Source organism: Centropristis striata, chromosome 13, assembly GCF_030273125.1.
Source record: "Centropristis striata isolate RG_2023a ecotype Rhode Island chromosome 13, C.striata_1.0, whole genome shotgun sequence".
NCBI lineage: Eukaryota > Metazoa > Chordata > Actinopteri > Perciformes > Serranidae > Centropristis > Centropristis striata.
Genome location: NC_081529.1, coordinates 32,504,510 through 32,529,423, shown reverse-complemented (window position 1 = coordinate 32,529,423; position 24,914 = coordinate 32,504,510). Strand labels below are relative to the sequence as shown.

Here is a 24,914-nt window from a genome sequence, read left to right as displayed (position 1 = left end):
ATGCAATGATTCAAATTGAACAATACAAATTCAAATGATGTGATTCAATTTCATTTTTTTAATGCAATTATTCAAGTTAAACCTCTCAAGTCCAGGAGATTTTGGTTCAAATTTGTCAGCTTCCTATGCATTAATTTCTGTCTCTGTTTAGCATCTTTCAGTCTGTCCTTACATCACATGCATGGCTCCTTTTTCTCCACACAAACTTGGCTATCAGTCAGATTTTTCATTTTATTTTTTAATTAAAGTATAAAGCTGCCAGGAACCCAAAATACAAACAAAAGACACAATATGTCTATGGAAATGTACCATTTAATTTTTTTTTTTTTTTTTTTACCATTTATACACACAAAAACAGCAGAAAAAACAATACATAATATAACTACAAAACAGTCTATTTGCATGTAAATTAAAAATAGTAATAGTTTTCATTGTAGCAAGAAAATTCACCATTTAAAAATGGTCTAGAAACATAAATGGCACACTGTGAAAGCTCCTATGATTGATATTTTAACTGGCTTTCTCAGCTTGTCTACATATCACATATAAATAAAGTTATTACTGTAAATAAAACGTGTATTTTCAATAAATTGATGGAGGGTTAAGCAACTCAAATTCAAATATAAATAATTCAGATTCAGGTTCTGGTGGCACATATTTCAGCCTGTATTTCCTGCCCTTTCACACAGACATTGATTCAGCTGCTGCTACTGTTCTGCCGCTGGATTAATGGCAGAACAACTTTGTCCAAGGTTCTGTCCTTGCACCTTTTCTACAGAACAGCAAAGTAGAATAACGGTGCAACATTTCCTCTTTCCTTGAACAGACTCAGTAAAAGGAGCTTCTGTCTGACCTTTATCATTCCTTTATTGGTTAGGACGTGCAGGAAGTCCACTGACCTTCAGCGTCTCACTGTTATTTCTGAAAGCAGTGTCCAAACACACAATACTCTCATACAGAGAGTGATAAAATGCAGAGGAGGAAGTGAGGAAGAAACGAGACAGCATTCAGTAAGACACAGTGCAAAAAGCCACCTCGCAAAAACAAGAAAAAAAGTAAAAAAATTAGGTGTATTTTGCTTAAAAATAGCAAAATGATCTGCTAATTGAACAAGAAAATTTGGCTTGTCAAGACTTTCCAAAACAGGCAAAAATATCTAATCTTAATGAACCCAAAAATACCTTAGAATTAGTGTATTCTAACTAATGACACATGCATTTTTCTTGATTCTAATGAAATACATGTGACCTTTTTTCTCAATATGTTGAAAAATATTCTTGAATTAAATAAATGCTAGAGCCGTCATCTTGACATGATGATATGCATAGGCATTATATTTCCTGAAACCAGCAAAGTCAGACTAAAAACTGTTTACATGACACTTGAAAAAAACGAATTATTGCCTTAATCTGACTATAACTGGACTGAAAGCACAATATCCAAAGTTTACTGTGTTGCGCCTGCAACACTTTTACCGTAATAACTAAACGGTTTGCGCTATCCGGAAAATTCCAATGTTTTCTGAAAGATGACAAGTTGCTCTTTACAGCCAATATGGTGTCATTACGGTAATTTCACTCGCGCTTCTCCCGGAAGCCCACAAAGCAGGAATACACACACTCAGCGGCGGAGAAATAGAAACACTGGATTATGTATGAAAAAAGTTGACAAAGACACTATAATTTGGTCGTTTTAGTTTTGTAACCACACAACACAGTTTCAGTTAGTTGTCATTTAAAAAAAAACCTCTTATTATAACTCTTATAATTTCTTACTTTGTTTTTATTTCTTACTTTATTTTTATTTCAGTTATTTTTTTCAATCCTAGTTTTCTGTATTTCATTCGTTTTCGTGAACTATAATAATCTTGGTACTGACACTAGACTTCTTGTGCCGTTTATGTTGGAGAACTTGTTGGTGCATCCAAAATCAAAGATGATATACAGTCGGGTATAGCTATAATATTAATATATTGTCTCAGCCCTAGTAGGTATATTATTACATTATATTATATTATTATATTGGCTGTACAACTCCTCACTTGGGAGGAGGAGGAGGAGAGAGTCACTCACTGTACAATAATAAGCTCATCTTCTTCCTTTTCTTGTGCAATAACCATGCAATATTTTATTTAACTGCTAATTTAAGTCTTCTTCTTATTTGATCATTTATCCACATATATTCCTCTATATTTATTTATCTATATCCATCCTCCATACAGTTCTCTACATTTATTTATCTGATCTTTTTTCACTTATTTACTTTAATAGTGTATTGTTTTGTTTACTTGCTTATTTTAATTGCATTTGTATTTGTATGCTACTGGAACTTTCCTTGAGGGAGTCTAAGTCTAAGTCTAAGTATATGGTCACAGGAAAATCCTCTTTGGAAAAAAATGATAACTTGTTAATATTACAGAGCCAAAAAAGAGAAAGAGAAAGCAAAACAAAACAAAAACCCCTCTGCTTCAGCTTGTTTCTATCCGACCATAGACAGAGTCATTTCTCACAATAGATATTAAAGAATAATAAAACCCTCTTGTGTGTTACACTTGAATAAAATGTTCCTTACTGGCTAATCAATTAGTTTCAACCCCACAAAAGAAACCCTTACATTGTGGTTTCTAACATAAAAGAAGCTCATTAATATTTTCTTATTAAGAATTAAATCCATTATTTAACAAAGGGCATGAAAAATACTGTAATATTTGCAGTGCTAGCAGCCAAGACGTCATTACTTTGAGTGATGCTGGTGCAGGATCAGCAGCTTATTTGTATTTTCCACCAATTTTCTGTGGGGGTTTCTGTTACATGAAGCTTATTGTGACCTGTGAGAGGAACTTGTTTATTCTGAGCTGCAGTGACAGGGAGCTAAAATCCTTGTTAGAACCAGATTAATCTCTAAATCTGCTCTTTTTTTTTTTTTTTTTTACAAATTGAAGGTATTTTTCTGGAAGGCGATAAGAAATGCACTGTAAAGAATTTACTGTGATTTTTACAGTAACTTATTAGAAGCAATTAACAAGTAACTTACTGTAATTATTATTTACAGTAGAACTACTGTATTTTTATTTACTGTACTGTTTTTTTTATACTGTAAAATAAACAGATTTTTTTAGTTGTGTTTACAGTACTGATTTGTTTACTGTAAGAATAAAAACAGTTAATCATTGTGATTTTTAATGGTACTGTATATGGCAATATGGCACAGTAAACAATACTGTTAATTTGATAATAATTTCATCACTAGTTTTTTATAGAAATAACTAGTAAATGCAATTGCAATTACTCTATACACTAAAGCAAATAATATTAATACATATACTGTTTTACAATTGATTTTCTTAATGTGTTTTGTATGAAAAACTTTACTTTATGTTAATTTTTTAGGACTGATTCTGAATCAAAATTATGATAAAAATGGAAAAATACAGTCGTCTACTTTACTTTTCCCAGTATTACACTGTCTACTGTGTTTTTTCCACAGTAATGCTTTGACAACTGTAATTTTGTCACAATGACTGATTTTTATTGTAAATTATGCAGCACTATACTGTAAAAACACAGTGATGAACTGTGAATAATACAGCAAATAACTGTAGATTTCACAGCGATTATTTCCAGTGTGACAACAACAAGGCTTATATGCAGATTGTGATTTGTTTAGTAGGACATTGAAGATATTCAGTCAGCAAAGAACCTTCATTAAAGGCTCCAGCAGTTCAGTATCTGCGTAATATGCAGAGAAGAACAAAGAAGATTTATCAGAATATGGGCGAAGTCCAAATTCTGTCGTTAGAAATAAATAAAAGGAGGGCTTCATGAAAGACTTTACAGTTGAATAAGCTCCTCCATCCTTGGAAACTTGTAAAATCACACAATGATTAATTTCTGGGGAGGTGATAGTCAGTGAGAGCTCTTGTTACATTCTGCAGCTGATTAGCAGCGCTTTGTCACAACAAGGCCACAAAGTACAAATTATGAAAAAACTGGTTGGGAGAAGAGGTGGGACTGGATAGACGAGGGCGCAACATGAAAAGAAGTGGATTCTTCTTCAAAAACATGTAAATGAGTATAATTTCCATGATTTTATTGCCAATTTCTTGTTTTAATTTGGTGTCTATTGCTTGGGAATTTGATCTATTGAGCGGCTGATTAATTGTGTAATTTGTTTTAGTCTTTTATTAACTGGTGTCTTTATTGTTCTAACAAATATTAAGAAAGTAATTGTCTTAAAACCATTTCAGGGTGTGATTACACCTTTGCCTTTGAATGGATGGATGGAAGGATGGAAGGATGGATGGATGGATGGATGGATGGATGGATGGATGGATGGATGGGTGGATAGATTGATGGATGGATGGATGGATATTTAGATGGATGGATGGATGGATGGATGGATGGATGGGTGGGTGGGTGGATGGATGGATATTTAGATAGATAGATAGATAGATAGATAGATAGATAGATAGATAGATAGATAGATAGATAGATAGATAGATAGATAGATAGATAGATGGATGGATGGATGGATGGATGGATGGATGGATGGATGGATGCATAATGGATAGATGGATGCATGATGGATGGATGGATGGATATTTAGATGGATGGATGGATGGATGGATGGATGGATGGATGGATGGATAGATAGATATTTAGATGGATGGATGGATGGATGGATGGATGGATGGATGGATGGATGGATAGATAGATATTTAGATGGATGGATGGATGGATGGATGGATGGAAGGATGGATGGATGGATGGATGGATGGATGGATATTTAGATAGATAGATAGATAGATAGATAGATAGATAGATAGATAGATAGATAGATAGATAGATAGATAGATAGATAGATAGATGCAAAATGATCTCTGGAGTATTTTGTTGATCCTTGAACCTTGATGTGACAGAATCACCAGGTGAACTCTAGTAAAGTTTGAGCTAACAGCTCCAGAAGCTAGGTGTGCTTTGGATTCCAATGACTAATCACCTCTGGTCCCCCCTCCTCTGTCTCTGCAGGTATAGTCCGAGCCTCCAGCGTGTTCCCCATCCTCAGCACCATCCTGCTGATGCTCGGCGGGCTGTGTGTCGGGGTGGGCCGAGTCTACAACAAGACAAACAACGTCCTCCTCAGCGCCGGCATTCTCTTTGTAGCTGCAGGTGAGCTTTCATGATCATATATATTTAGTGGAGCTGTCCAAAATATGATGCATGAACCAAAAATGCAAGATGTTATTGTATTAATGTAATGTCTTGAACAGTCTAAGTGTATGAAACTATCAAAAATGAAGGTTTACTCACTTATTAGTAGGAATATATATTTTTACAGATGGAAAAGGGCCAGAAAATGACGTTTGGGGTGATTTTTTTTGTGGCGCAAAATGGCAAAGCTGTTTCCTTTGGAAAAGTCTGCAAAATAGGGTTTCAATATGGCCTCCTGGAGGTCATGTGACAAATTAAAGCATTGCTATTGGTTCCTTATACTCTTCCCTCTTTTTTAAAGTATTCCATCACTCAAAAACATGCATTGTAGAAATCTGACAGGTCGAAAATGGGGCAACACCGTACCATAGAGGGTTAAAATAAAGAACAGCAGCCTCATGTGGCACCTGTGATCACATATTGTACTCATCAAAGGTGCAATCATAAAGATGAACTTCTTCCCCACTGAAGAAGGTCAGCCTCTACATTTATCACACACTTCACACAAGTGATGAAGGCACCAGTTATTAAGGGCCTCGTTGTGGTGAGTGTCCTGTAATCACTGGCTGATGAACAACTTTACACAGAGGGGGATCAAGGGGTCCACCATTGTTACTGGTAAAGTCATGGAAGATTGATCTTTCAATTTTCACTTCTTCTTCTTCTCTACTTGTTGGTCTACACCAGTGTTCCCAAACTTTGCACAGACGAAGACTGGAAAACTATCAGCTCACACCTGCTCACATCTAAAGACAAGTGTTTAGACCAGGAGTCTCAAACTCAAATTACCTGGGGGCCGCTGGAGGCAGTATCAAAATGACCAAAAAGAGATACAAAATTACAACAAAAAAAAGACACAAAATGACCAATAAAAGACCAAAAAATCACAAAATGACTGCAAAAACACTAAATTACTTTAAAAAAGACACAAAATTATTAAAAAAGACACAAAATTATTTTTAAAAGACGCAAAATTACCAAAAAAAGTAATTAAAGGGACCTTCCACACACAACACGTTAAAGTGCCATTCATATAAAACTCACATTAAACTTTCATATCAAGGTGGGGGCCATAAAATATCGTCAGGAGGGCCGCAATTGGCCCGCGGGCCGCAAGTTTGAGCCCCATGCTTTAGAGTTTTTAGTCTCACACTGAGATTTTAGACAGACTGTGACTCTTGCAGGGAAACTATTTACAAGACTACAACTAGATTCTTTTATCAGTTGATCCAAGTCTCTTTCTTGTTTGCAGGTCTGAGCAACATCATCGGCATCATCGTCTACATCTCCAGCAACGCAGGAGACCCCAGCGACAAACGAGACGATGACAAGAAGTACACCTACTCCTACGGCTGGTCCTTCTACTTCGGCGCCCTCTCCTTCATCGTGGCGGAAACGGTGGCTGTCCTCGCCATCAACATCTACATCGAGAAAAACAAGGAGATCCGCTGGCGGGCGCGGCGCGAGTTCATCCGTTCTCTCTCCTCCTCTTCTCCGTATTCCAGGATACCGAGTTTCCGATACCGCCGGCGGACATCGCACGCCAGCTCTCACTCCACAGAGGCGTCGCGGGAGAACTCGCCAGTGACCGGTCTGAAGGGGGCGGCGTCCTCCAGCGGGGCCCTGGACGAGTTGTCGATGTACGCACTGGCGAGGGACAGCGTCACGGACAACACGTACAGCCCCGAACACGAGTCGTCTGCCGAGTTCCTCCAGGTCCATAACTGTTTCCCCAACGATCTGAAGGACGGGGTGAATCGCAGGACCACGCCCGTGTGAGAGGCGTGGCCTCAAAGTTCACCTGGAGGTGGACGAACAGGAAATGATGAAAGAAATCAGTGGGCTGATCTGATGGAGCCCGAGTGCTTGTGATAGCCTGTCAGCTAAGAGGCGCAGATTTCGGAGAGACTAGCCATGTTTTCTTTGAACTGTCAAGCACATTTTAAGCGAACTGGCGCTTTTGGCTATGCATGGCTGTGATAAAGTAAAGAGGGAAGAGAAGAAGAAGTAGAGGAAAGCACTGAAATCAAAACCAGTCGCCTTGACCGTCCAACCAATGAAAGAGATTAAAATGGAGAAACGTCTTCAGGAATTGGGTCCAATTGCCATGTTTCATGCTGTCCAGAGGTGAAAAAAAAATTAATAAACTGTCATGTGAGTTAAATGTTTGCTACACTACAGGCCAAAAGTTTGGAAGCAACTTAAATTCTCTGCTCACAATGGCTTTCTTATTAAAAACCAGTATGGATTCTTTGGATTTTTGGATGTTTTTACTGCATGATCAGACTTTACCTTTATTGAATTGAACCATTTTCCTCAATTGACCTTTAGGTGTACATTGATGTTACCAAAAGAGAAGAAGGGCTTAGTTTTAGGGCTAAGAAGATTTTGAAGAGTCACAACTTCAGTGCAAAAGTAAAAAAAAACAAATCACAGTTTGCATTATTCACTTTAACTCTTTGGTTTTTGAGAGTTTGGATACAAAAATCCCAATAAATCTCAACTGTTCATATTTCTGACAAAAGAAACAAGAGTTCAGATTTATACATTAAGGAAAGAAGGATACACAAAGTCTAAGCAATAAAACCCCAAAGACCTGATAATTATAGTAAAAATGTGTTCTAATAAGTGACTCTTTATATATTAATCACGTTTATTTTGTTGCAAAGTACAACAATGAAAGTATGATCTTTTTTTGTACAAATTTGATCTTGCTTCCAAACTTTTGGCATCAAAAAAGTAGTTGGCAAACGTGTTTCCATCAACTCTTTCTTTCGACAAAACCACCGCAAGCGAGTGCAGAAAAAACTTTGTGCAATTGAGGAAGTTTTATTGAATTTTGCCGTTTCCATTCAGCTTTTCTAATGCACATAAAAATAAGGAACAGAGGACAGTCAGCTGGACGGAAGATGAGCCAATTATCAGGACCTGAGAACCATTTATCTGCTGGTGGAGATCATCAGAGCAGAATAGCGTTACGTTGTCTGTGCTGTAGCTGATTTAAAATTGGTGTTATCTTTCAACTGTCAAAACGCTTAAAGGAGCAGTGCGTGGATCACAACTCGTGTTTGTGTAATAGTCACTACACGTTGTGGTGTGATGCGTTGAGATGTGCCAATCAGCAGTATTCTACCTGTAAATTATTCAACAAGGTGCTAAAAGAAATGTACTCTTCAACTTGAAAGTGTTTCATGTGTGTGTGCCGTTGATGTGAAGTGTTTGTGTGGCATCCTCGTAACCAGTTTGGCCTTGTCTGATACTTTAAGCCCACAAAATTAAATCTAGGTCAGAATAATTTGGATTTGGAAATCCTATCCCTTGCTCTCTAGAGTCAAACAAAATAATTAAGTGCAGAATATAAATTAATTGTTTTTTATTTTTAAACTTTTTATAACATTTTCAACCTGAAATCCACCCAGAATCCACCATTCTGATGGATTAGGGTAATCCTGATTTATTGGATCAAAGACATATCAATCTCACTAAAAAAGTTGATAATGTGATTCTATCAAATTTCAGATTCCTTCTTTTTCTTTAAAACATCCTCTTTTATTTAATCCTTTGATGTACAACTTATTGACCCCCCTTCTAATACACAACATGGGTCAAAAATGACCCGCATTCATTTCCCATGTTACTTAATGCTGCTGTGTGTTTCTGTGCTCTATCTTTTGATATCAACACATTTTATAATTGAATATTCCAAGTATTCTTTAAATATCTTGTTTTTGATAACAACAGATCATTATTTCCTTTTTGCCCAAAAGTTTTTGGATTATTACATAGCTAACTTCTTGGCTAAGTACCTTGCTAAACTAACTACTTAGCCAAGAAGTTAGCTAAGTAGTTAGTTTAGCAAGCTACTTAGCAAATAAGTTAGCTAAGTATTTAAATTAGCAAGCTATTTTGCTAAATACTTAGTCAAGAAGTTAGCTAAGTAGCTATCTTAGCAAGCTACCTAGCTAAATACTTAGCCAAGAAGCTAGCTAAGTAGTTAGCTTAGCAAGCTACTAAGCGAAAAAATGGATATGGGTAATTTTTCCGCCATGTTATGCATTAGAAGATTAGTGACACAAAAAGGGATTTTATTAAAAAATGTATGAAGGAAAACATATAATTAGGATGTATGATGATCAAAAACAAACTAATTGAGGAAAACCTGGAATACTGAATGACAAAAAAAAATTATCGCAAAGATATAGAACATAAAAACTCATACATATTAGGTCACTTTAGACCCATGTTGTGCATCAAAAGATTAAAAAAACAAAAAAACAATGTTATCCAATTTCGTGGCTGAAATCTCGTGTATGTCACATCTCTGTTTTGTTTGCTAACCAGGATGCTTGAATCAAGGTTATAATAGTTTGGGATTTTTTATTAGTTTTAGTTTTAATTTCGTTGTCAATTTTTGTTTTCCAATTTTTTTTTCAGTTTTTTTTTGTAATGGGGTATTTGTTGGGTGCCAGATTCAAAAAAGTCACAATAAATGTTTCCTTTATTTCCTTTGTCTTATCCATCTCAGCCCCAATAAGTTTATTAAGTCATAAAACCAGATAGATGAAATAGATTTAATTTCAACCAAAAAGGTTTACGCATGAAAAGAGCTGACCAAGACGAAAACAATGCACATTTTCAATATAATTTTAGTTCGTTTTTTAACCACAAAATACAGTTTCAGTTAGTTATCATATTTTTAAAAAAAACCCTCACTTTTGTTTTTATTTCAGTTAACGAAAAATGTTTTTTCAATTCTAGTTTTCGTTACTATAATAACCTTGGCTTGAATATATTGATAAGAAGAATTTTCTGATAGTTACACAGAGAACCTTTAAAAAAACTCAAATTTTACATTTTTTCATGAGAGTATGGTGTGATCAGTATCTTCACAAATAATGGACTTGCTGAGTTGTAATGTATTGATTGTTTAGCAGATCGTACAAGTCGACCGTCACAGTATACGAAAGGTTTTGTCTCCCTCGCCGTCTCTTCCTTAATCCTGTTCTTCTCTGACATTTGTCAGTGGAACAAAATGTCGGTGGAGCTCCTCTGTTCATCTTATTCACCATCCTTCCATCACTGCCCCCCCGATGGATGTGACATTGTGTATGTGCCTGTCAGAAAAGAGGAGCAGCTGACAGAAAAGGGAGTGTGTGTGTTCAGAACTGTAAGAAACGGCACAGGTCAGGACTTCCTTTAGCTCTGAATGAAAACATCCAGAGTGTTGAATGGATAAAGATCAGAGCCGGGCGGAGAATGCTTGCCTGGCAACATGTCGAACAGAGGATCCAGACAGAAACAGACGTGTATGTGTGTGTGTGTGTGTGTGTGTGTGTGTGTTCTTGTACTTCCTACATAGTGAGGACCACACAGAAAAAAGAGATGTGTCAAAAAACAACACACATGGTTGTGTTGACATAATTTTGACACAATGTGTTATTTTTCTTTTCTTTTTTTCCCCATGCCTCTGGATAGATTGAAACAATACACGAGTGAAACAATACATAAGTTTATTAAGTCATCAAACCAGATAGATGAAATAGATTTCATATCAAACAAAAAGGTTTACGTATGAAAAAAAGTTAACAAAGACGAAAACGAAGGACATTTTCACTATAATTTTAGTTCGTTTTGTAACCACACAATACAGTTTCAGTTGGTTATCGTTTTTTTTTTTTTTTTAAACTCTCACTTTTATTTTATTTCAGTTAATGAAAATGTTTTTTTCAAGTCTAGTTTTCATTATTTCGTTACTATAATAACCTTGGCTTGAATATCTTCATAACAAGGATTTTCTGATAGTTACACAGAGAACCTCTATTAAACAAACTCAAATTTACAGTGTGAGAATAGTTTGTGTTTAATAACAAAAAAAAAACTTGATAAAAATGTATATGATAGTACATGAAATAGCCTTAATAGAATAAAAAAATGTTTTTATATATTAAATGAGTATATAAGCCTGTGAATATATCAAGTTTAAAAGTTTAACAGCCATTTTTTTGTCATCCAATGGATTCGGACGTGGACGTGGTTAACACATTAAGTAGTAGTTTCTGGTAATTTTCAGTTACACATCATCAACATATAATGAGTTAAAATGACACAATTTGTGAGTTAAAATGGCTCACACATTTATTGTGTTAAATTTGACACAACATGTGTAGTCCCTAAGCACACTCACTACATGTGTTAAAATTCTGCACAACATGTGTCATTTTTAACACATCTCTTTTTGCAATGCAGAACATGTTTTTAACCAACAGAGTGAGGACATATTTGCAAAGTGAGGACATTTCGGCCGGTCCTCACTTCTTTAAAGGCTTTTTTGTGAGATTTCAGACTTTGTTTTAAGGGTTAAAGGTTACATGATAATGATAATTAACTGAAACTGTATTGTGTGGTTACAAAACTAACTAAAATTACAGTGAAAATGTCCTTCGTTTTCCTCTTTGTCAACTCTTTTCATACATAATGAAGATGGATCAGACAAAGGAAATAAAGGCAAAATTTACTGTGACCTCTTTTAATCTCCCACCCAACAAATACCCCATTACAAAAAACTAAAACTAATAAAAACTAAACTAAAACTAGCAAACTCACTCTAAAAACTAATTAAAACTAACTGAATTTGAAAACAAAAATTCACAATGAAAATTAAAACCAAAAACTAATGAAAAATCCAAAACTATTATAACCTTGGTAGGGAATCCACGATTCCAATGAGGGTCCTCACAAAGATAGAAGTACAAAAATGTGTGTGTGTGTGTGTGTGTGTATGTGTGTGTGTGTACTGTGGTCCTGCACGTCCATCACTGCTCTTTCTTTTAGTTCTCTCAGGAATACTGTGTTGTTGTGGCAGGTTTGACACTTTTGAGGTCCTCCCTCCACTTTGTGGCAGTGCTGGGAAACGGACCAGTGATAAAGGAAAACCTGGTGGAAAAAAAATGCCATTAATGTATTTTGTAAACGCTGTGAGTGTTTGCTTGAGCTTGCTCCAAGAACCAGGGGCCGGATTCACAAAGCATTCTTTAAAAAAAATGCTTCTTAAGTGCCATTTTTTTAAAAGACAAAATTTAAGAAGATTTGGTATTCATGAAGAAATTCTTATCTTTTCTTTAGTTTTTTTCTTAAGTTTTTTCCTAAGATAGAACTTGAGAACAAATGAGATTCTTGAAAACAAAGTTCCTTCTCACATTTCTTCACAACTTAAAAGAAGCCGTCAGCAGTCTTAAAACAGCTACAGTATGATATGTATTTACTTGAACAAATTTGTACGACAATTATTTGATTTCTTTAATATTTAGTTTATGGGTCAGTGATGTGATCTAATCCATTGTCAGTTGGTGTAACCATTTTTTTTTTTTTGCATAAAAATCTGATATCTATATACAGGAAAACAAAATTGAACTAAAATGAGGGAAAAAAATACAATCCACGTTAACATTGCAACATTATGGTATATAACACATTTTACATAATTTGTCAAAACTTTAGAAAAAAATGGTTGTTTTAAGAATATGAATCTGCTCAATATTGATGAAATGTGTAAATGTAGAAATACTCAGAAATATGTTTTTTTAAATGAAGTAATTATATGTATAAGTCCACTTAAATACACTGTAGGTGGAAAAAGTTTAATATTCTTTAAAAAAAAAAAAAGGTTTAAAAATTATTTTGTGGTTACACCATTTGACATCTTGCCAACCCTTATTTGTCACTGACCCTTATATGACGGCGTATTAGGGCCAAGTATGAAAAAAAAAAAAACGTGGAGGAGGGTAATATTTCGAGAGAAAAAGTCTTACATTTTTTACCTTAAAGTGGCAAATCTATGAGAAAAAGGTCGCAGATTTACGAGATGGTCTCTGGTGTGTTGAGGTTCCTTGACAAAGACAAAACACTATTTTCCGACTTTTTTTTCCTCATAAATCTGCAACTTTTTCTTGGGCAAATTTGCCACTTCAATCTCGTAAATCTGCGATTTTTTCTCATCGATTTGCCACTTTAAATCTTGTAAATCTGTGACCTTTTTCTCAAAATACTACTACTACTACTACTTTTAGATGGAAGTTCTCACATTATTGTCACGCGATCTTAAGTTAAAAATCTAACAATGTCTTAAGTGAGAAAACTAAGAAGTTCTGAAGACTCTTAAGAAGAAAATGGTGAATAGCAATGAAGAACATAGGAAAATCTTATTTTTTTTCTTAAGAATTTTCTTAAGTTTTATCTTAGGAACACTTTTGTGAATCCGGCCCCAGCTTTTTTTTTGGGGTGGGAAGGGGAATTCAGTCTTAGGGCTAATCAGTTGGTTCTGGTTTGGCAAGCGAGCTCACTCAACCACAGAGTCGTATTTGATTGTATTTAGTGTGTTTGATATCCTATTAGAGATACCACTTCATCTACCAGGCTTAGCTCATGTAAACGAAAGCCATCAGTATGATCCATCCTGTGTAGATCGTACACTTTTATATTACACTTCTGGGAAAAATACAAATGTGTTTGTTTGTAATGTAAAGCTGTAAAGTTGTATATAAAAGTACAATAAAAAAAAACATTAAAAAACAACAACAACTGAATGTGCAATAGAGGATTCACAGCATTATTTTACTGAGCAATAGCCGCTGGGAAAGTCTCAGGCCACGCCCTCTCAAAGCGTGTCTCCATTACAAAAAAAGGCCCCAGAGGGATTTAGAGACTCCTGAGGTGATGTATGGTTTTTGATCGTCGCGTAATCGCTTAGCAACAGTTTTGACCGTGATCACATACGAGATGGATTAAACACGGGACACTCAACTGTGGCCGCCGTCGCTAAGTGTGCACAACCTCAGCAGCTGATCATAAACAAACAAGCATGGCTAATTATGCACCGTGTCTCCGCTGATCATAAACATCGTGATCGTGAATTAACTGGCACCGATAATTGTGCAAACTGTAAAAAATGTCTGTAGATTTTACGGTGAAAAACTGCTAAACCATAACAGTTAAAGACTGTAAAATTATTCAGTTTCAGTAACAATGAAACACCATAAATGTATATATCAGCCAAAAAACTATTTTTTACAGTTTTGTTTTTTGAAAAATACATTACTCCACTGTAAAATACACTGTAACATATATTTAATGTAATATATATACAAAGCCACCACTATAATTTTTGCATTTATCTTTTGTAAAAAATATTTTTTCTCACTGCAAAAATTCTCAAAAAGCTCTTAAAAACAAGGGAAAAAAAGTAAAAAAAATTGGTGTATTTTGCTTAAAAATAGCAAAATTATCTGCCAATGGAACAAGAAAATTTGGCTTGTCAAGACTTTCCAAAACAAGTAAAAATGTCTAATCTTAATGAACCCACAAATACCTTAGAATTAGTGTATTCTAACTAGTAACAAGCACATTTTTCTTGATTCTAATGGAATACATGTTACCAATTTTCTCAATACGTTGAAAAACATTCTTAAATTAAGTAAATGCTAGAGCTATCATCTTGACATAATGATATAAATAGGCATTATATTTCTTGAAACCAGCGAAGTTAGACTAAAAACGAATGAACTTTTCTTGATACAGCTACAAAGATTTTATCTGTTTGTAGAATTCGGTGTCGTAGAATTCTCACGCTGTGATTGGAGAGATACGAACGTTTGATAAATCACAGGGGAACCCTGTCGTAGGACCAAATATACGCTCAGATCTGCGTTCGTTTCTACACTCGTTTGATAAATGAGGGATAATATGCTCATGGTGGTGCTAGGGAAAAGTCAGAGGATCACCAAAGTCAGTATGATTCATCCTCTGGGTGCCATGAATGTCTTTCGGAAATTTCATCTTAATCCATCCAGAAATTGTTTATTTATTGCAGTCAGGAAGTAGTGGATCAATTGACACTGACATGTCTCTGGGGATGACCCAACCTTAGCTACACATTACAGAATCCAGATCTATAGGAAATGTATGTGATTCATGATAAGTAATTACATCCCTAAGCTTTAACCTTCTCTTGATTTCCATTGAAGACCTTTGATTGCAGTGTTTCATTCATATTTCCGTGTCTGACCTTCTCTGAGTCCTGAATGCCTCTTCAGTTCTGCTGCATAAGATGAATCACTGTCATCTCAGAATGAGCTATCAGCCACTCCAGCCTCAGAGTCTCTTTGGCTTTGTTTGGAAAAGAAATAAATCAGTCGGCGTCGTGCTGAGCCGAGGGCTTTTAGATCAAAATGTTAAAAAGCGTCACTGGCGCTCAGAGAGATGCCACCTGACCAAGCCTTTTCTTATCTGCACAGTCAGCCAGCTGATTCAATCAGTGAGCAGACTGAACCTTTCTTCTCTCAATGTCTGTGTGAATCACACATAAAATATATAAAAAAAACAGCCTGAAGAAAAGAGCATATGGCGGGCAGAGAAATAATGCTTTTCAGTCGAGGTTAATTATTTTTTCCAGGTCAAATTTTACTTATTAAAGGAAAACGAAGCCACAGTTGCTTCATATAGCTTTTCAAATGTGTCTTTATTTGTCCATATGCAACTATAAGGACATGTAGATTATCACCTGTCACCTATATGAAATACAAGCACTCAAATTACCTGGGGGTCGCTGGAGGCAGTATCAAAATGACCAAAAAAAAAAGACAAAATTACTAAAAAAAAACAAAAACACAAAATGACAGAAAAAAAACTAAATTACTTTAAAAAGACACAAAAAGACCAAAAAAAGACACAAAATTACAAAAAAGACACAAAATTATTTTAAAAAAAGACACAAAATTACCACAAAAAAAAAAAATACACAAAATTACATTACATAACATTTACACTTCTTTTTTTTTAATTTGTTTATTTAGATAATAAACGGTCCGGTAGCAGCTGCCTTTCTGTTTGTTAACGTCGTCATAGAAACAAGTAAAACAAAGCTCCAGCTGGAGCAATAAAGGGACCTTCCACACACAACACGGTAAAGTGCCATTGATATAAAACTCACATTAAGGTGAGGGCCACAAAATATCATCACGAGGGCCACAATTGGCCCGCAGGCCGCAAGATTGAGACCCCTGGTCTAGGGCATATCTCTCTGACCGTTAGTCAGACTGACCTCAGATTTCGTATGTGTCTTTCTCATGGCACGAAGGTGTGCATCCTCGATTTTGAAGATTTTTGAATTAATTTTTCAAAATATCATTATTTACGTAGGACGTGTTGCGGCATTGCACTGTTTCCGATCGGACGCCTTTTAGTGGAGCTCCGCCCCCTTTGAGGGAGCTCCGCCCCATTGTGTGATAGACCTACACCTGGTCAGTAACACAACTCACTCTGGATTTCCACCCTGACTCATCTCATCTGTAAGTCTATTTAGCCTACCTATCTTTAGGAGTTTTAAAGTGGCTACAAGGTTAGATTTTCCAATAATATTCAAATAGTTTCCAGCGAATATCAATGTTCAATGTGTATGTGCTGGATGGTGTGGTACCTTATGAAAAGTAAGTGTTTTATGGAGTTGCAGACGTTGTAGTGCTGGTCACTAGGTCGGCTTTATAGTTCTGTGGGAGCAATGACAGAAACATAGAAAACCACTTCTGCTGGAATCAGGATTGACACATCTAAACTCAGCAGTGATTAACTTCAATTACAGCTGCCAGCTTCTCTGTCAGAGTTTTTATTCCAGGATGAAAAACAACTTTAACTGGTGGCTAATTTTACCCATAATAGAATAGATTGAACAGCCTTCAGAGGCACCCGACTGTATTCATTTACTAATGACAGACTGCATTACTCAAGCTAAATTAGATTACCCATGCCTCGAGGCCGTTTCTATCAGGGTCATGTTAATATTCCTCTCTAAAACAATGGTATCAGTTTTCTTACAAGTCCATGAATGGATTACTGAACAGGCCTGGGGGCACAAGGGGTGCTACGGCCTCACAAACTGTCTAATTAGAAAAAACAAAGACGTAAAATGATCACAAAAAGAAACTAAATGACCACAAACAATCACAAACACACAAAAAATGATGACAAGAAGCACAGAATCCTTACAGGGAAGCCAAATGACTGAAAATAGACACAAAGTGAGAAGTCAGAATGACCAAAAAACCACAGAAGACACAAAATGACAAAAAAAGACACAAACAGACTAAAATAAGACACAAAATGAGAAGTCAGAATGACTAAAAAAAACACAGAAGGCACAAAATGACAAAAAAGACACAAAATAACTGAAAAAGACACAAAAAGACTCAAAACGACTAAAAGAAGACACAAAATGACTAAAAAAGACACAAAATGACTAAAAAAAACACACAAAATGACCAAAAAAACACACAAAATAACTAAAAATGACACAACAACAGACACAAAATGACCAAAAAAGACATAAATGACCAAATAAATACACAAAATGACTAAAAAAAGACAAAAAATTACTAAAAAAAGACACAAAATGAGAAGACAGAATGACCAAAAAAACCACAGAAGACACAAAATGACAAAAAAAGACACAAAATAACTGAAAAAGACACAAAAAGACACAAAATTACAAAAAAACACACACAAAATGACCAAAAAAAACACAAATGACCAAATAAATACACAAAATGACTAAAAAAAGAGAAAAAATGACTAAAAAAAAGACACAAAATGAGAAGACAGAATGACCAAAAAAACACAGAAGACACAAAATGACCAAAAACATACTCATACTGGCTACAAACAACCTAAAATGACTAAAAAGAAAGGCAAAAGATCACCAGGAGACGTAATACAATCAACAATAGATACAAACAATCACAGTCATACAAAAAAAACAAAACCACCACAAAAGGATACAAAATGACAAAAATTTATATAAAACTATCACAAAGACATGCAAAATAACAAAATAGATGCCAAAACGACAACACAAAATGATTAAAAGTAGTTGTGAATGTGGGCGTTTAGACATATAGACATGGTTGGCGTCCTCTTACACGTCTGTGTCCAGGGGCTCATTGTCTCATAATCGGTCTGTGAACATGCCAATAGCAAACGCCTCTCTCTTTTGACCTGAAAAAAAAAGCTTTGTCCATCGATCAGCATGAAGCTGAGGTGATGTGGGACACAGAATTGTGAGTTAATGAGCACAGATGAAAGAAAAATGAAATTAGGTGGAAATTACAAGGGGCTGATGTAGCGGTTGTAGTGCAACATCAGATATGACAATCAGAAGATAATTTCCCCAGCTGGATAAACAGCTCCTCTTTAACCAAATTGAAATCTCACCAGCATAATTACACAAAGGCCTATCAGACAAGGTAATGCATTTTTGTTTTGTTTTTTTCATATAAAGCCTGATTTCCACCGGGCGCGTTACTGCAGCGTCACGTCAGCGTCGCGTATGACGTTGCAAATAGGTAACACTCTAATCAATGAGAGCGTTTCCACCGGGCGCGTAGCGTAACGTTACAGCAGCGTCGCGTCAGCGTCTCTACGCGAGCATTAGGTAGGACTTCTATTTCTCCGCGAGACGCTGCCAACTCGCGTGAATCTCAACAGAGCAGATCGCACCAGACAGGAAGTCCGACTCAGAATCAGCGTAAAACACTTCCGCCCCTTTCAAAATAAAACACAATACGCAGTTCATGCAGCCTAAAACTACTTCACATCAACATTATGTTATGACCGGGGCTCCAGATCAGCAATCAATCAATCAATCAATCAATCAATCAATCAATCAATCAATCAATCAATCAAAGGGTCTCAGAGGATCGGCGACACGGACGACAAGAGACTGATTGTTGAAGTGGAACATCATACAATCATTTATGACATAACATATTGTTTTTATAAGGATAGATGGTCAGATCAACATATCTTTCACCTCAGAGAAACAAAGTAAGTTGGTTTTTGTTGTTGTTGTTTACTTTATACACACAGTTTATCCATAGACTGTATAAATAGAGTTTAAAGTTTATCACGGGATCTTGCGGTCTCCCGTATGGTCAGGATTATCCGTGATCTCGTTATCTCGCGTGTATACGGCCGGCTCGCTAAGCTGACGTGCTGCTGCTGTAACGCGTCCGGTGGAAATCCCCAGTAATGCACGCCATACATCTCTGTAGTGAATTAAAGATACTGGTACAGTGCCAGTAGGAAGTACGTATTCATATAGTGTGAGATTGTATTTTGTAGCTAATGCTAATGCCTCTTGCTAGTTTAACCTTAAATAACACAGAAACGCTGTCTTTCCGTCCGTATTATGCTTAGCTGTCACTTAATCACAGACGCTTCTTGCTTTTATAGATAGATAATGTTTCTTTGAGTGTGTGTCCCCCTGTGCCCACATTCACAACTACTTTTAGTCATTTTGTGTAGTCGTTTTGGCATCTATTTTGTTATTTTGCATGTCCTTGTGTTTGATTTATATACATTTTTTGTTATTTTGCATCCTTTTGTGGTGGTTTTGCCTTCATTTTTGCACACCTGCAATTGTTCTGTATTCATTTTAATTCATTTTGCATCTTTTTGTGGGGATTTTGCATCTATTTTTTCTTTTTTTTTGCATGATATTGTGATTGTTTGCATCTATTGTTAATTGTATTACGTCTCCTGGTGATCATTTTGCGTTTGAATTCAAAAATCTTCGAAATTGAGGATTGCACACTTGCACACTTCTTGCTTTTATAGATAGATAACATTTGTTTGAGTGTGTGTCCACCAAACAGCAGCAGAGAAACACTGATTTCTAAGATGAAACGGCTTTATTTAGTGGTGAAACCGGTTTTTATCACCTGATGCATTTGTTTTGAATCGAAAGAAACCTTTTTTCGGATAATTCAGCTTACAATAAAAACCTCTTGATGGATGAGTGCTGAAGGAATCCTGGGGAAACTGACTGTAATGAGGGCATTGTTCCCCAGCAGGAAATGACATATTGTTCGTTTAAGCACATGTTTAAAACTGCAATGCAAAAATAGTGCGGGCGAGAGAGAGAGAGAAATGTTTCCCTGGAAACTAATCAAGAATGCAGTTACAGTAAGCTGTGTGGGAGCATAAATATGCCACACTGTAAACAATTGTCTTGTAAATTAACAGTAAAATACTGACAGCAGGGTTGCCAGCATTCTACTGTTAATTTTACAGTTCCTCTACTGTGATAAAACCACATACTGAATTAGAGTAAAATCCTGCATTTCATTGATTTTTACAGTAGACTAAAACACAGTATAGTGCTGAAGCTAGTTACAATATTGTTGCAGTATACAATGCAATTACTTTTTGTAAATAGAGTTAATTATTGTCTGAAAGCCAATTACTAAGAATTAAGCGCTGTCTTCACTGTAACCTCAGTAATTAGGGCCTCGGGGCAATCGCACCGAGCACAGGTCCCATACAGCAATAGCTGTAGGGACCCAAATGAATGGGACGGCCGGAAAAAAATGAGCGAAAAAGAACAGTAATTGGAGATTTTTAAACATCTACTTCTCCGGCATAATTTCACCTAGAGATTCAATTTAAACTTTAAACAGTAGACACAAGTCTTGTGTATCGGTGTATTAATCCACGTTTCGATAGGTCATATAGTTTTTTATCAATCCCTGTTCAATGACCATGATCATTTTTGGAGAAATTCTGAGATTATAATGGGTGTGTATTGCACGGAATGTTCGTGTCACAGTGTGTGACATCATCGGCAGAGTGTAGAGGGAGAGAAAAAACTGTCAAAAAATAAATTTGAAAACTGCGCTCCAGGCCGCAAATTCCACTCTACAGAAATAATTTATACATTAAAAACGTAGGAAAATTAGTCTTCTCCCTCACAATCCTCTGGTAAAGCTGTCAGAGTTATAGTTTGGGCGTAGGATGCACAGATGTGCCACCAACACCACCAACAGCCTCATTGGGTCCCATATTAAAAACGCAAGAAGATTTCAGAAAAAGGGAAAAAAAACAGTTTTTGTAGATCGCTCTAACAAAGCTATTTTTTCATTTTTCTTAAAAAAAAACATATGTAGACGTTCAGGAAGAACTCAGGACGCTCAAAGCGAAGTCGGATCAATAATAGGTATTATGGTTTTGCCAAAAATGCTTTCTGTTCGAGGCCAGAAATTCCAGTCTGTCTACCCCTGCTGTCACTATGCTGGTACACTACAGGTGTCAGTTAATTCTGTTGATTGCTTTCATCTGATTGCCTTTGATCTTTGATGTGATTACAGTTACAGATACACACACACACACACATGTGCACACACACACACACACACACACACACACATTTTGAGGTTAAAGGGCATAGTTTGACATTTTTATATATATTTATATATATATATATATTATATTTTATGGGAAACTGCAAGCTACCTGCAAATATTTCCCAGAATGCATTGTTTTCTACAGTATAATACCTTTTTAATGGAAAACAGTATTTTACTGTCACAGTTTGTCTGTTTTCTTACATCAATCTGTTACAGTGCAGTGATGTTGTCAGAGATTGTTGCCAGATGCTGTCATCTGTTTTCACTGTTTCTCGTCCCTGTTCGACTGACAGGAGGTGAACCCTCCTCAACGAGACACTTGTAACCACGGTGACGTGCCGCCTCAGTCGTCCATGTTGCCGGCTGTTGCCTGGAGACTCGGCAGCTGTGAGGTGTTTGGTCTTTCTGCAGTCACCGGGGGAGCGTGAGCAAATGAAGCGGGTCAGAGGGTCACCCGGGAAGACGAGCTGCGCCAAAAGACACTATTATTACACAGTTAGAGACAAGCGGTTTGGCTCACAGCCTCCTCCTCGGGGAGAACAGGCAGGTTTGCTGCAAATGCATCCAGGTGGAACGTGATAATGAACACAACTGTCTCTCGTCTCCTCTCGATCCACACTGTGGGGCTTCTTCAAGTGAGATGATTTATCTGTGATGATCAATCTCTTGCTTCAGTTAGCTACTGATGGTGTTTACTGAAAGCACTTTGGCTCACATTACATTGACTAGTGCAGAGCCAGTAGGAAGTACGTATTCAAATAGTGGGAGATTAAGTAGATTTTTCAATTATGGCCAAATGGCCAAATGAGGTTGTGTGTGAAAGTGGGAACATGGTCTCACAGGAATCCGTGAAATAGCCACGGATTCGCTTAACTCAAAATCCGTGGAATAGCCACGGAATCACTCAAATTTCCGTGAAACTGACACGGATTTCGCTACATTGCAAGTTAATGACAGTCATATCCCGTGGCTATTCCATGGATATTTTTTCCTATTGGTTTGTTCCAAGTCACGTGACTTTCAAGGTCCCGGCGGTCAGAACAAAAAACATGGCGGACAGTTTTCTCATTTTTAGTGAAAAATTTTTTTGACTTAGTTTCTGTATAAAAATGGATTTTGATCACATTTCTAGTGAGAAATATTTGTTTTATTTTCTAAATATTCACTCAGTGAATGTACATAATCACTTTGTATGTTGGAATAGCCACCGGATATGACTGTCATTAACTTGCATTGTAGTGAAATCCGTGTCAGTTTCACGGAAATTTGAGTGATTCCGTGGCTATTCCACGGATTTTGAGGTAAGCAATTCCGTGGCTATTTCACAGATTCCTGTGAGACCATGTTGCCATCCAGCACATACAAATTGAACATTGATATTCACTGGAAACTATTGGAATATTATTGGAAAATCGAACCTTGTAGCCACTTTAAAACTCCTAAAGATAGGTAGGCTAAATAGACTGACAGATGAGATGAGTCAGGGTGGAAATCCAGAGTGAGTTGTGTTACTGACCAGGTGTAGGCCTATCACACAATGGGGCGGAGCTCCACTAAAAGGCTTCCGATCGGAAACAGTGCAATGCCGCAACACGTCTATGTAAATAATTACATTTTTAAAAAATGAATTCAAAAATCTTCAAAATCGAAGATGCACACCTTCGTGCCATGAGCAAGACACATACGAAATCCGAGGTCAGTCTGACTAACGGTCAGAGAGATATGAACTAGACCAGGGGTCTCAAACTCAAATTACCAGGGGGCCTCACAGTATCAAAATGACCAAAAAAAGGCAAAATTACTAAAAAAAAAAAAAAAAAAAAGACAGAAAAAAAACAAATTTACTTAAAAAAGACACAAAATTATTTTAAAAAGACACAAAATTGTTTAAAAAAGACACAAAATTACCAAAAAAGACCCAAAATTACCAAAAAAAGTAATTAAAGGGACCTTCCACACACACCATGGTAAAGTGTCATTCATATAAAACTCACATTAAACTTTCACATGACGCTTCTTGTTTTCTAGATAAGATTTTCAAAAAAAGAGTCAGACATCAGATTCTTTCTTTTTTACACATAGACATGAACACATATTTTGTGTAATTGTCATATTCAATATACAAACAATCAGACTCTCCTCTGTCTCTGTTTGACACTTTCATACATGCACACAACTGACTCTCCTAAAGACTTCCCTGTACCTCTTGCTCTTTAAACGTTTTGCTGTTTAGTGTGTTAAAAACCCACAGCTGTGATATGGTTGCCAGGGCTGAAAATGGGCCAGAGTCCTGTCTAAAGTGGGGCACAGTGGTTTATAAAAAGCATGCCCATTTAATCAAGTATTTCTTAGGGAAAAGGTTGATTGTGCCTCTGAGATGTATCAGGTTTGGACAGTTTTTAGCATCCTGAAACTGTGCAATGTCATGTTGTTGTATCATCAAAAGCATCTGTTTGCCAAATCAATAAACAACATGCTGATGAAGATAACAATTAAAAGTCTTTACATAAAGGAAAAATCTGCCCTTTATATACCACATAATATTTACTATACCCATGTTTGGTATTTGGTATTTTCTCAGCACAACTTCAACATGATCTGACTATTATTTTTTCACTTTAACCCACTTTATTAACATATTGAGCCCAAAAATACACAAAAATCATGAAATCTGAAATAAAATTATACTATTTATGACAATAAAAACCACAAATATGCTCAATGAACTGTTTCAGACCTGAAAAATGTAAATCATAGGTTGCAAATATGAACATATAAAGGTAAAATTCAAATATAATAAAAATATACATAAAAAATTACCATAAAAACATATTTATTTATGATTACAGACACACAAAATGCCTTGCTACCTCGTCCCATCCTACTTTTAACACTTGAATAAATATTTTTGTACTATCAAATTAAAACGATAATATATTTGGTTTTACATTAACTCAGAACGTCAAACAAAAAACTGGAGAAAACTGGAGTTTCAAGTCTGTAATTTGTAGTGAAGTCGACAGCAGCGCTCCACGTTGCCTCGTTTTTAGTTACATCGCTTTAAAAAAAGTCACGTTATCATACAGCCTTCATAAACTGAACGTCAGATTTTAGAGGTCCTATGCAGAAGCCTTTTTTTTTGGTCTTTCTGAATGTGGATCAGCTGCTGCCATCAGGTGGGACCCTCGTCTCAAACCTTAACTGCTGATTGGCTGAGTAAGTAGATCAGTTCATTCAGACGACAACTAATAAAGGAAACCCCCCACCCTCCCCCCCTCAGGAGGGGCCTGAGACAATTGAGCTGGATATGACTGAAAATGAATATGAAAAACAGAGAATGCTTCAGATGGTTATTAGTTAAATCTGTATCTGGAATATGGAAAAATTGGGTAGAGTAGATAAAACCAATTAGGTCTGACTTTGTCTGAGATGTCCATCATTAGAAGGAAAAGTAACCTGGTTCATAGCTACATTT

The 24,914-nt window shown here is 36.2% G+C and overlaps 1 protein-coding gene and 1 long non-coding RNA gene across 2 annotated transcripts in view; one reads left to right on the top strand and one right to left on the bottom strand.

Annotated features, from left to right (window-relative positions):
* cacng4b (calcium channel, voltage-dependent, gamma subunit 4b) overlaps positions 1–8,790 on the top strand; it is a 38,120-nt gene extending 29,330 nt beyond the window's left edge. Inside the window, exons 3-4 of the mRNA XM_059347523.1 lie at positions 5,028–5,168; positions 6,463–8,790. Of these exons, the coding sequence (XP_059203506.1) occupies positions 5,028–5,168; positions 6,463–6,989 (668 nt within the window). The 3' untranslated portion in view covers positions 6,990–8,790. The remainder of the gene's footprint in view (positions 1–5,027; positions 5,169–6,462) is intronic.
* The window catches only part of LOC131982946 (uncharacterized), a 596,045-nt gene that overhangs the window by 481,750 nt on the left and 89,381 nt on the right, over positions 1–24,914 (bottom strand). The gene's annotated exons all lie outside the window — the stretch shown is intronic.